Consider the following 14,018-nt stretch of genomic DNA (forward strand, 5'->3'; position numbering starts at 1 on the left):
AGGGGACATTGTTTTTGCAGAGTCCTTCATCATCGTCCAATACAATTTTACTACTCAGCAGTTCCCATTCACCCTGTCTCACTCTCCTTTCACCCTCTGCTCCAGTTAATACAGATAGATCATAATGCGTTCAGGCCATTGTCAGGGAGGAAATTGTGCAAACTCAAAGCAAATTTCATTGTCATAATTCAGAATAAATGGTTGAAAAAGGATGTTTCATATTTTGGTTGAATTAGCAATGTCACACTTCCTGTCTGCAAAGTCAGAAACTTGACTATCTTGGTACTACAGCAACGGGGCATTTGTGCATGAACGAATTTTCTGGTATAAAGCGTTGTGAGATAAAGCATCCAGCAGAAGCCAGCGCAGCACATTGGCTGCTACACACAGATAACCAAAAATGACTTCAACACTTCTTTTCTGATGAATGTGCCCTCACTTTCTCTTCTCCCTCCAACTCCAACCTAACTTCCACTCTTCCATCGTCACCTTCCACTCTCTCGGTAATCTGAGTCAGTCAGGCTCACGTCTAACACATCACAATCACAGTGGGCCGATTTAAGAAAAGATGACACGCCAGATGGTTACAGACCGCAAACCAAGCAGCTCACAAACTGACCCGTGGAGTGGACAGAACTTCCTGTAACCCTGGCGAAATGGGCAAAAGGATCACCATCATCATCATCATCATCATCATCATCATCATCGCCATGTTGAGGTATTATAACGTACCAGTGTTAGGGCTCGAATCAAACATACATTATTGAGTCAAGATCATTTTCAAGCATTTATGCATAATTATACACAATCAGGTCCAAAATAACAATTATTAGATAACTTTTAAGATTAGCAACTTTCAACTTAATTACGCTATAGTGGGCTACTAAGAGAAGTTTGTGTTTTTTGACATTAATATCAGTAAATGTGATAGATAAGAGTATATTTTGGATTTAACTGATGCTGTGGGAGGTTGGCTCACACCATCTGTGAGACAGAACGCAGCTTCATTTAGTTCTGATGAAGTGGAACGTTCACTAAACACATTTTCCATCAGCAACGCATCGAAATGAGAATGCTGATGTAAACTCCAGATTTAAGTTTAAATACTTTAATAGTTCTGACCGTCATCTCTTGTCTTGCCTCTGTGACCATGGTTGTCAGTGAGTGAGACTGAGAATGAGCACAGTGACGATCAGACACATCCTGTCGCTGAATAGATGGGATCCTGCAGCATCAACTGTATGCCTAACCCACAGAGATCTGCACACAACCTTGAAATTAGGAAACCTGTTCAGTACAGTTGTGACCAAGAAGATTTTTCATGCTTAAATCATCAACAAAACTATAATGTTTTAAAATATTGTCAGATTGTCTGTTCAACTCCCTGTTGCCCATTATGGGCAGGATCACCGCTTTGAAGGCAGTTTTCCAGGTCAAAACAATTACCTTCTGTTCCCCGTGAGCACAGACAGCCTCCATTTTCATCTCAAAAGCCTCCATAGAAAAAGCATGAAAGTAAAAATCAAAAAGTCCTCTTACCTGTCCTGTGACTGTTCCTCATACATCCTCTCCTTTCCCTCCTTGAAGAGCCGAATGGCCCGTTTGGACTTCTTCATAAGGCTATCGATGTAGATTTTAAAGTACTCATTCTCACTGAGCTGTGTGAGTCTCTGGTTCTCCTCATATTTGCCCAGTATAAGCCGCAGGTGCTGGTAGGCATCAGGTAAGATATCCAGGATGTATGGTGGACTGTTTTTCAGCTGGAGCCTGGGATTTTGGCAGAGGCGGACCTGTGGCAAAGAAATCCATTATTGAACGAACGCTGGCTTGATGCTCCAACATTCAGGTGTCTTTACCACATGACACAACAACCAAGCACGATCAACACGTAAATCAGATGACGCCTTGCATGCTCGTGAAAATTTAGCTTGAACTCTGCTCAAAGGCAAACTGGAAGATGTCACTGAGTTAAGCAATGATTACTGCAAAGATACACATCTCCTTCTCCAGTACGTTTATTGAATGTCTGTCGGTTTAACACACCAGTCTTCTGCTGTTGGACACATCATTAATGAGTTGCCATAGAGTTTGATTAATACATGTCAGCCATGTGTAACATTACAGTATGATGTATCAAACAAATGCTTGAAGTCATTCAATACGCCATCAGAATATATGATCTGTGGAGACATGTGCACTCCATTAGCATTAGCTCCACCTTTCCATGTGCAACTACGAAAATGACTGTTCCTGCCACCATCTGGCAGACAGGCGTGACGGGTTAATCACTCCAAACTTACAACTTTATCCATGAGTTTCCAGGTTTTCTCCACAGTCCGCCGGTCAGCAGCCGCTTGCTTCGGTGGCCCCACTGCATCCTGGATGGCATCGATGATGCCTAAAATCCTGCCCTTGCTTCGGTTTGGTCCACGTCCGCCAGGGTTTCGGCCACTGAGAGCGGTTGCCATTTCCTATACTCTGAGGCTAAAAAAAGGAATGATTGCAGTCAGTAATTGCTGTCAATTACTGAACCCATATGGAAAAGAATACATTCTGGATCATATGTTTAGACAATGCTGCTCAGTCTGAAACCTTCTTCAGTGTTACAGTTGTCCCTGTTCATTCATGGATGGATATTTTCAGCCTTTTTGGCTCGTTCTCGTTGTCACTGTTTGTTTTCTGCAGAGGGAACTTTAATATCAGACGAAAAGAGTCTGATCTTTTTGGCTCGTTAAGAAAAGTACACTCCAAGGGACAGTTCCACCAGCACAGATGCTGATGTTATTACCATTGCTTATCCCTTAAGTACCGTTCAGCAGATACATGAAAGGCCTCTTTGTGCCTGACTGATGCCTAACAGGCCCGTTTATGAGAGGGGTTCGAGGTCTTTGAAGGTACTCAGAGGGTTCAACGCTTTTTTCTGTATATTTTCTATACAGAAAACAGCTCTATAGAAGAGCTGATCATGATGTGGGAGGGTGTCAGTCGGTGTCCACCTGCAGGATGACTGTGGTCACAGTCCGTGCACAATCATGATATGCTGGAAATGCCTCTAATAGCGAGTGGGCTTCATCGCTGTGTGCGTGTGTCTGGTTGCTCCTTGAGGCTCCAGCTGAACCCCGCTTGGACTCATGCTGCCGAGCTCCCTGAGGACCGCTGACGATCATGTCACTTTCACACATTCATAATTCACGACTTCACTGCGAAATAAACCTGGAAACAGACTGCACAGAGTGCTGATGCACTGTGGCTTCACCCCGGAGCTCACAGCCCTCTCTGGTTGCGCTGTGATCGCTTCCTATGTGGAGCTGGTGTGTTAGTACCGCTGTTGTTTACACGGTGGTCTGCTGTTACTCGGAGTTTGGCTGTTATTAAAGTGCCGTCCTACACTGTTTCCTGCGCGCTGATCGTCTGTGACTGAGCCGCTCGCACCAGCCCGCAGAGCCCTGAACAACAGCTCCATTTACAGCCACTGTGGCGTTTTCGACTCCCATGAATCGATCAAAAACACAAAGTCCTCATGTTAACTTACCAAACCACCAGGGACTGTCTGCTGGGATTCCGGCTCAACTCGGTCCACATCCAGCGCACAGAAATTAAGGAGTGTCCAAGTGTCCACAGGACACGGGTGGCAGGAAAAGTGTCCCGCGTGTGAAATCCTGTCACTTCACGAGAAATCCTCCATATTTTCTCCTGGCCTGGTCAAAGCTCTTCCCCAGTCGCTGTCGGAGGAGTTGGATAAACGCGAAGCTGGGAGGTCTGTACCTTATGTTTTGTTCAGCGACATCAGTGTAAAGTTACCAAATTTACAAAATGTCACATCCTGCACGTTACAAAATAAAGCCGCTATTGACGCGCAAGATCACTTACATCAAATTAGCATTATGTAGCTACTTACTCTACTTTTGTTGAATTTTATCCTTCAGTTAAGTGCTTGAGTAAATCAAGTTGTTCTAATCTGCCCGGTCTTGTCTTTTCTGCCCAACCGTGGTGCGTTTCCGTCCTGTATTTTGAAGGAGGACCGTTTACTTCCTGTATTGCCTGTCTGTGTTCTGGCTGGCTTGACGCAGCTGTTCCAGCGGTAGGAGGGTCAATGGGAGTATGAAGCAATATTTTCCAGGAACCGACCAACGCAATGACAGCAGCGAGCAGACACCCATTGGTGCTCTGTGAGGATGTCACTAATGTCAAGTTTGACAGACTCGGAAACAACCTTTCCTGTCACCGAATCCGTCCAGATGAAATAAACTCTGTAATGTCAGACCACTGGCTAACACATCCGTTCTAGTGTTTTTATTTGAGACCTGGCTCAGCAGCACTTCTGGTGCAGGGGCTTCTCCTCCAAATGGGACTCTTTAGCTCTCCGTCATTCAAATCAGGAGAGGAGGAGGCACTGCAGCCGTGTTTTCTACACAGTTTGTCTGAAATGATACTGACCAGGTAAATTTACAGCATTTCAATATCTTGCCCTTGAGCTCAAAGCAGAATTATCAGTGCTCATCACTGCAGAGCTGATTGCACGTGGCATCACTAGATATGACGGATTAATCTGAACGGAGGCCTGAATTTCAACAATCCAATTTCAACAACACCTTGTTGAAAAAAAAAAAGACAATACCTTGTCATCTGTTTTAAATACTGTTTCCCAACTATATGTTCAGTGTCTAAGCCAAGGACACTTCAGTGTGGAGGCTGCAGGGGCCAGGCATCGGACCACTGACCTTCTGACATGTGGACAGCAGGCCTACCTCCTGAGCCACAGCCGTGACTGTTTATGACAAAGCAAGAAGTCTGGTGAGAAAGGATCACTTTTTCAAGATTATTACAGACAATTCTGGGAACTCTAAAATATTATTCTCCACTATTGACTAGCTACTCGACACTGCCCCCACCCGTCCACAGCTCTCTACATCAAACTGTGAAGAACTTACTATTCTTCAATCACAAAATAAGCTCAATCAGAGGCAGCACTGCTGCTGATGTGAACACAGATGACCTCAGCACTCCTGTCAAACAGATGGAACCATGGGAAAATCCTCCTGTATTAGATTAACTGAGCTCTGCAAAACTTCACTAGTCTAACTCATTCACCTCCCGTGCTGACCCTGAACCTACAGCATTTTTAAAGCAGGTGTTTGAACGAGTTTCAAGTCATGTCCTGAAGATTAGAAATGCAAACAGGCATCTTCCCCAATCTTTTTAAAACAGCTGTAGTGAAACCATTATTAAACCCAACCTAGATATTAATGCATCACTGACTACAGGCTGATATTCAACCTTCCACTCATCAGTAAGACACTGGAAAGAATAGTTTCACTGCATATTAACTCTTTTCTTAAAGAAAATAACACTGTGGAGGAATTTCAGTCAGGCTTTAGAACAGACAACAGCACTGAAACTGCTCTGACTAAAATAATCAGCAACCTTGGACTAAATTCTGATGAAAAAAAGGTCTGTGTTGTGTGCAGCGTTTCATGCAACTGGCCATGACATCTTAATCAGTCAACTTGAACAGTTGGCCGGTCTTTCTGACAGTGTTAAACTGGTTTCAAAAGTACCTGAAAGGGAGAAAGTTTGACGTCAGTCTTGGAGATCACGTGTCTGAGAAACATGATGTCTGTTTTAGGGTTGCAGGGGGCTGCTTTGGTCCATTACTGTTCTCACTATACATGCTGCCCATTGATGACATCATTAGAGAGCACAATGTGTGTTTCCATAGTTATGCGGATGACACACAGCTGAACATCTGTGCTGAACCAAATGATGCTGCAGCTATAGACTCATTACTGTCTTTTAGCAATAAATAAACAGGCGGGCAATAATTTATTGATGTTAAACGAGGACAAAACTGAAATCCTACAAGTCTTCCCTAAAACAAAAAGAGAAATGCTGTTTAATAATCTGGGGAAATCAACTCCCCCTGCTGTTAACCAGACCCAAGAGGAGAGAGCACATTAGTCCAGTTAGCTGCAGTACACTGGTTCCTTGTTGCATCTAAAATTGATTTTAAGGGCCTCCTCCTTAATGGGCTCAGACCAAGCTACACTGCTAACTCCCTTGTTCACTGAAGATCACTGATGAGAACACTGTTCTGCTGCTGGATTATTGGGGGTTCCCAACAACAGCAGAAAGAAAGTCAAGGGTGCAGCCTTTGTCAATTAGGCCCCAAAGCTCTGGAACACACTGCCATCAGATATCGGGGAAGCAGCTCGCTAAAAAGATTTAAAAGGAAGCTGAAGATTAATCTCTTCACTTCAACATTTAACTAGCAGTGACTTTTCTTCCACAGGCCTGAAACTTTGGTGCTTTGCCTCCTTCTGATGCACTGCTGTACTTCTTATAAAATGCTACATTTTACTTGCATTCTATGTACTCCATCTTTTAACCTTTATTTATTGCTATTATTATTAGTGGGTTTTATTTTCTGTCTGATGCATTCTCTTAATTTTCAAGGTTAAAGATTCTAGGGTATCTTTATCGTTCCTCAAGGGGAAATTTGTTGTGCAGCAGGGGTTTGCATAATGATAGAATACAAAATGACATCAACAGCTGCATTGACAACAACTCACATAACTGATCACAGTGCTAATTGCTATTGCATATCAATCGCACTGAAAGAGATATAGAGCCTTTTAGTCCTCTGAATTGCTTCCCATGACATCCCAAAACATAGAGGAACCATGCTTTTATTTTGGAGGTAAACTGGCCAAACTTCCCGTGTTGCTCTTGCTTAATGTTGGGGTCTTGACGCAGGCACAAAGCAGAGTGACAGGAGAGAGGCCGCTCCTAAACAAACTCACACGACTCCGCTCCCTCGGAACAAAATAGCAGTGTTTTACCGGAAATGACCACAAGCAGCGTGGGTGTCCCAAAAATACACAGATATTACTACAGGTCTTTAGTCGTAAATGTACTAAAAGAATGACAATAAGCCAGGAATGAAGTTAAGAATGAGCGCATACACGCACATGCAGGCCAGCACGTTCCTGTTGTAGATGTTGTTCTGGGCCGGCCAGTCATTCAGTGTTCAATGGCGACCCCTGCTGGTCACGTGCCATAGTGCAGTGTTCAGCATTGACTTTTCAGTTCCTGTGTGACAGGAAGTTAGTTTGAGTAACCTGGGCTGGATCAAACTGGGCTACATCATCTTCAATACAACAACAACTGTTGGCAACAGGAAACATGTAAAAATAAAACATAACAAAACAAATTAAAAAATCAGAAGATTTGGGGAAAACGTAAACAACTATGATGCAAGGATTAACTTAAAAAGAGAGAGATGTAGACATGACTTTATACAATTTGGTAAGAAACTGATTTGTTGGGGACAGAATCCTAAAGGATGATAAATATCTTTCTAATTCATTTTAAAACAATGTAGGGAGGCTTTACTTTGCTTCAACTTAGACGTATGAATATGATATTTAGCCAATGTCATAATTAAATTTACAACATGCGACATCATTGTTGATAGACCATCCATGTAAATTAAAATCTGAGACACGTCAGTTCCAATGTTTAACCAGCTGCTGACATCCTGCCAAAACTGCATATGTGGAAGTTGCTTCAGATTCACACCAAACACCAAAGAATCTACTTCAAAATTAAAAGTCTGGATAAACATTTATAATTCTAAACTGAACGTCTTTTATTGTAGAGATTAATTCTAATGTTTATTGACTAATACTGTTCCATCATAAATTATTCTTATTTTTGATGGTGTTTAAAAATCAGCAAGCTAATTTAGATTTTAAATAATTACCAATGATGTTACATTTCTTCTCACCAGTGTGGCCCTCACCAATCTTCAGTTCAGGGAACCTATTATCTATATTTGAGTAAGTAAGAGTTGTTATTCTACGAGGGAGCATTTCAAATGAAACTTTTCAACAACTGAATCAAACTACATAGAATGGACATGTTCATCCAACAAGTCACAACATATAAACATTGTTTCTCATACAGCTCTTGTTTAGAAAAGCTCTTCCTGTTAATTGTAATGGTTCTATTAATCCACAAGGTGGAGCCATGCAGTATGACTTTATGGATGGAGATCATTTCATAGTAATACAGTATCTGTCTATGGATCTGACAGTTTGACAGGCAGTTTAGAAATCTCAGAATCACATTTCAACAAAATTTCTCACCATCCAGCTTTCTGGAATAAATATTTTAAACATGGAACCGGATTGAACCAGGTTGAACCAAATAATCTTTTTTCCAATTCAGTTGAAATACTTCAATCATGCTTTCAGACTCAGGAGCTTTCAGGCCACCGTTGCTGGAGTCTTTCATTATCTGAGATCTGTTTCGATAATGAGTTTTATTTTTCTGGATAAAATTGAAAATTACAGAATTTATTCTCTTAATCATTTGAGGAGGAACATAAAGAGACTGACACGGATAAATGATTTCAGAAATTCCTCCTGCTTTTGACAATAATAATAATAAAAAATCTATTTTGTCTTCTGTTTGTTTGTTCTTTCTTAGTTTTACCTTTAGACAGATTTGCACCAAGTATTTTATTTCAGTTTTAACAGGAATGGATTCAATATTTGCCTCAGTACGAGTATGACGTTTTAGCAATTCACATTCACGAAACGATTGAGATAATGTCCAGGGCTTTCCTGATCATAGATTTCACTTTTAATAAGATTGCTGTTGGTGAATATTTGTCCCAATAACAATTCCACTTCCAATAATTCCTCATCTAACAGTAATCATACAATACATCTTGATATGCATGCATTAAGAAGATAAATGCTAGCCACAGATGAACTCGCTGTGGATCTCGCAGGCATCTTAATCACCAAATAATCCTTAAATTAATGGAAAAATTACCAATACGTACATCAGGAGAGCTGAGTGAATCCTGGGCACAAAGCCACATGGACCCCACCCTTATCAGCTACGACCAGACTCCCACCCAACATCACTTATCATCCAATCATATGCAGACTAACTGGGTGTCACATCTGACAACCAGACCTCGTGCTCAACAAATGTCTGGAAGGACGAGATATACAATGTTTTGAAGACAATAGTGCCAGCCTGCCTCATCCCTGCAGATCTTTAGAGAGTGTAACACCTGACCAGCGCAGCACTCTCTCAGATGACTCGTTACAATGTGCCTTCTCTATAGGAATGTAAGTCGAAGACTTAACTTACCTTAACTCAACACAAAAGGACACTGAGGTAAGAAAAATGAATAAATAATATGAATTCAAAATTGTGCATATTTTGCTAAATATATATATATAATTGGACATAAATTAGGTCATTACTTGTGTTAAGTTTTTATGAATTTTTAAAACTTAATTTTATATTGTTCTTACTGTCATGGCTAACACCAGTTTTGAAGTGAATCAAGAGACCAAGGCAAGTTTTGAAAGTTTGGTTTTTAATAAGAAACCTGTATACTTACACTATACCTGTGACTGGTCATAATGTGGGAAGCATGCTTTCACATGTTAAACTGCCACTGTGCTATTGCTAATGCATTTTTTCTGCCAACAACATGCAGGATAAAAAAACTTTCTCAGTGAGGTTGTCTGTTTGAAAGATCAGGTTCTAGTATTCTCTATGCACTGTTAAGCAAAAAAAACAAAACAAAAAAAACAACAAAAAAAACAACAACCTAAAAACAGAGAGAACGTTAACATAAGATAACTTTTTACTGATCCTCCAGAGGGAAAATCCAGGTGTTATAGCAGCACAAGGACAGAATAAGTAACATAAGGTGTATACAATGGAGTATATATATATATATATATATATATATATATATACACACAAGCAAAGTGACATAGTGGTTACATTAGTCGCAGCAAAGTCTGTAATTATACTTGTAGTTTTCTGTATTAATTCATTGACATAATATAGTACATAATGCAATCATCAGTATGACATGTATGTATGTACTGTATATATACATATACATGAGGTATATTTCTACATGCAACACTTGTAATGATAGGAAGCAGTTTAAGTAATAGAGAGGTTTTTCCTGCACTTAGGCTCAGCCACCGTCATGGTATGTCTGTCAGTACACAGTGAGTCAGACAGCCATGGTACACATGGAGACGGCCTCACTCACATCTCGACACATACAGACGCTTGGTCAGGACCCCTTGATGTCACTTTTGAAGGCACTGGGTACCCCCTTAGTGTCAGTGTTCAATGTGCGGTGTAGTCCGATGCCCTCACTGTAAACTAAGCTAGGTTAAAGAGTGAGAAAAGTCCCCCTATGTAGCACGTTGGAGTGGTTGGATAGGTCAAGAATAGAATGTTCATCCAGGAGAGCGGGGTTTGTGCTCCATGAGAAACCAAAAGTAACTTCCTTTGATTGTGAAGTAATATACATGACTTTAATTACGTGTGGAATTAACGTGCATGTTTTAAGTGGAACCATGATCTTTTCCTGAACCTAACCAAGCAGTTTTGGTGCCCAAACCTACACAAAGAGCGACCGTTTCAGCGTTAACCATGTGTTTATTATTGTTTTCAGCAAGCTTTATTTTGCTAACCAGACATTTTATATTTACTATTGCTAACTTGACCGCAGATCCCTGCATGTTGGAAAATGATGCTAAAGCCAAGTGGTCCACAGCAAGCGTCCATAGGAGACGATGGCAGTGGTTGTGGATTCAGGGAGTAGGAGACAGAAGCACTTGGGGACGACAGTCCGGGAGATGAGGGCGGAGGTTATGAGTAGAGGTAGTGTGGGTGGGGGTGGGTTGTGACTGGACAGAGGAGATGCCATTACTTTGTGAAAGATATACGTCTTTCCTTGCTCTACTTGTCTTCTTTTTGGGGTGATTAAAGACGATAAACATGCTGGAAATGTGTTTTTTCAGTTGGCTCATTATTGGCTCATTAAATCTGTTGATTTTTTCTGGCCTTGTTACAATATAAGATGCAGTGAAGAGTGGCTATGTGATATTCTGTCCATTTTCTTGATCAACAGATTAAAGACAACAGGGCAGCAAGACGAGCCAAACAGAACAGAACCAGACAATGGAAAATACAGAGCAATCAGAAGACAAACAAGAAAAAAACAGAAGAACCAAAATGGAGACTATTAAAAGACAAAGACAACTGACATGTGAAGTAATAGAGGGAATTGAACAACTTTGGGAGGAGACACAAAGAGAGAGAAATGAAATTGACGACCTAAAGACAAAGGCAGAGCAGCAACAGGAGGACATTGACAGACTGGCAGCTGAAAAACACCAGCAGAACTTATTAATAAAAAGACTGAAATTACAGCTAGAAAATGCTCTCGAGAAACTCGAGGAGAATAAAAACAAAGCCAGTCGAGAAAAAATTCAACTTCAAAACATGTGGGCTGAAATATACCAAGAGAAGGAAACTCTGGACAGAAGATGCAACGAGATCATGAAAGAGCGACGCAAGTTGGAAATGATCAAGTATGATGAGAGAAAATCACAAGAAAATAAGGAATCCAAAGAACCGATGGAGCAGATAAAGCAAAGGCAGGAGATAATGGAGAGACTGATGGCTGACAGTCTGCTGAGTATCAAGAACAAAAACCAGAAAATAATGCTTGAAGCAAAGCAGGCAAAAGAGCAAATGGAGAAAAACATGGCAGACATAAAGGAAGAGTTACAGAGAAATAAAAATGAGATTACACAACACAGAGACCAAATTAAGCACATCAAGCATAATGTGAATGTAAACATTACAAAAATGAAGCAAAGTTGGACAAAAAGTCAAACGCAGCGAGCCCCAGAGATGGAAAGCAGAGAAAGACAGAAAGAAGGAAAGGAGACCTTCGACTCCGTGAAGATGAAAGTCAGCAGAATCCAGGAGGAGACGGAGAAACTTTGGCAAATGTTAGAAGACAGCGAACAACAACTGGAAGTGAAGCTAAGGACAGAGACTGGTCAAACGGAAAACATGAACAGCTTGGCACAGGTACAATCTGAAAGAGACGAGATAGAAAGAATCAAAGCTATAATGCAGACAGAGAGAGAAAGCATTGTGAGAGACAGGCAGCTGGCTAAAGCAGAAATGGATGCACTGGAGTGTATGAGGGAGAGTACTGAAAGGCAAAAACAGGAGCTGGACGACAAGTTACAGGGGACAAAGAAAGAGATAAGGGAGATGGAAGTGATGCAAGCTGAGATTGAAATTAAAAAAAGGGATCTGGTGAAAATGATGAGGATGAGCAGGAGAAGAAAGGAAGAGATCAGTATGACGAAGGCTCGGATTGAACACACTGAAGAAGACATGGAGGGGAGACAAGACAAGTCTCTGCTGGAGGTGAACATGGTGGACAGATCTGAGCAGCAGACGATAAGTGTTCAACACGCTGACAGGAGCAGAGAAATGATACAGCATAAAGAACAGCAGCCTGAGGATGGCAACATGGAGACAAACACCACAAACAAAGTGAACACTGACATCTGCAGAGTGATTCGTGAAGTGGAAGAAATCAGAGAGATGCTGCGTAGGGTGAGAGAAGACACCGAGCAAAGCAGGAGAGGCATCACGCAAGAAAAGAGCCACATCAAATGGATGAATTTCCAAACCAAAAAAAAGGGACGGGTGCTGGACCAACAGCTGGAGAAGACCATGAAAGAGAGGGATGAGTTAGAAATCGTGAAGATGAAGATACAGCAACAAGGCCAGGAAGTCGCACAAAAACTGGAGAATACAATAACTACGATTCTGACTATGGGTGAGATGAAGGCTAACATGGAGAAAGCTGCCGCAGAGATGAACAACACCCTGGAGGAGATGCTCAAAGCCCGAAGACAGATGGCCGAGAACAAGGAAGAAGTTAAAAAACTCATGGTAGGGAAATGTTTTTTCTCAGCTTGTTTTCTTTTTAACGTTGAGTCAGTAATGAGATGTTTCGTACCGGTCAATACTGGATCTGGCACCCGCCCCACCACCCTCACCACTGTCCACATACCCCTCACATTTAGATGAGAGTGTACACGGTCCTCCCATTTGATGAGATACACAAACTTTTAGTGTTTCAGCAGGTACTCCATCCCTCTGATGTGAACCATTCTTCTTCTTCTTCTTCTATTATTGGCGGGTGCTTTGATTGAATGACTTCTCATTGTTGGCTGCATTCTGGTCACAAAATAGTTATAGATAGTTTCTAATAGTATAAAATAGTTCATAGATATGCAGTTGTTTATTTCATGAGTTTTTATCCTGTACCATTATGTCTCGTACTTTCCTGAAAAGCCCAGTCTCGATGTCTCTGCGTGTGCTGACACGTTTCCACATCACACTTGTGGAAGTTACATATTGGACCATAATTTGCTTCCAAACCATCCTCCTCGTATTTCGACGTCTGATTTTCAGATTTCAGTTGAGCACAGTGAAGCTTAAACATTTAAGTGAAGGAACAATGAGCAAAACACAGTTTTGACTGGAGGAGGACTTTCATGTGACGTGCATTTGTCGAGGCATTTTGAGTTTGTGACTAGAGCTCAGCTTTCCAACGTTGAAGTTCTGCAGCAGTGATACTAAGTGTATAGTTAAAGTAACTTGGCCTACAGTAAGCCAATTAGCTAATGTGATCTAAGACAGAGGTTGTAGTGACAATTTTCAAAGAAGATAAAAAATCAAAATTGCCACTTAGGTGATAGGAGCAGTCTATTAGTTTTGACGCGTATCCACAGTCCACAATATGAAGCAATTCAAAGTACTCACAGATCTGTTCTTAGTGTCCATTTATTTTCCTTAATGTCCATAATTGAAGCAAATCCAAGATAACAAAAATTCAAAGGGCATGATTCAAGATCGGAGACCATACGGTCAAAAAACATCTGCCGTGGTGCTCCTGCTCAGGGTGAAGCAGAACAAAGGGGCTAAAAACACACACACCTGTGCGTCAGGCCATATACAGGTACTCCACCCATATCCAAACATCACTAAGTTAAATGAATTGTTTTCTTTTCTTAATATTTATAACATAATGTATTCAGAATTTACTGTTTACTTAAATTAAGTGTAACTAAAATTCACTGTAAAAA

The 14,018-nt window shown here is 41.1% G+C and overlaps 2 protein-coding genes across 11 annotated transcripts in view; one reads left to right on the forward strand and one right to left on the reverse strand.

The window, feature by feature from the left end:
* The window catches only part of cblb (Cbl proto-oncogene B, E3 ubiquitin protein ligase), a 67,418-nt gene extending 63,667 nt beyond the window's left edge, over positions 1–3,751 (reverse strand). The window contains 3 exon segments of the mRNA XM_041952005.1: positions 1,540–1,790; positions 2,301–2,484; positions 3,533–3,751. Coding sequence (XP_041807939.1) covers positions 1,540–1,790; positions 2,301–2,468 — 419 coding nt within the window. The 5' untranslated portion in view covers positions 2,469–2,484; positions 3,533–3,751.
* A 5,267-nt stretch (positions 3,752–9,018) lies between these two features.
* si:ch211-250g4.3 (titin homolog) overlaps positions 9,019–14,018 on the forward strand; it is a 31,855-nt gene continuing 26,855 nt past the window's right edge. For 8 of the 10 annotated variants that reach the window (XM_041951875.1, XM_041951878.1, XM_041951880.1 and 5 more), the window contains exons 1-2: positions 9,020–9,195; positions 10,967–12,819. In XM_041951875.1, the coding sequence (XP_041807809.1) occupies positions 11,017–12,819 (1,803 nt within the window). In that variant the 5' untranslated portion in view covers positions 9,020–9,195; positions 10,967–11,016. Of the gene's footprint in view, positions 9,196–10,564; positions 10,717–10,966; positions 12,820–14,018 lie in introns of all 10 variants that reach the window. The other 2 variants (XM_041951876.1, XM_041951883.1) reach the window with 2 other exon arrangements.

This window comes from Chelmon rostratus, chromosome 14, assembly GCF_017976325.1.
Source record: "Chelmon rostratus isolate fCheRos1 chromosome 14, fCheRos1.pri, whole genome shotgun sequence".
Taxonomy (NCBI): Eukaryota; Metazoa; Chordata; class Actinopteri; order Chaetodontiformes; family Chaetodontidae; genus Chelmon; species Chelmon rostratus.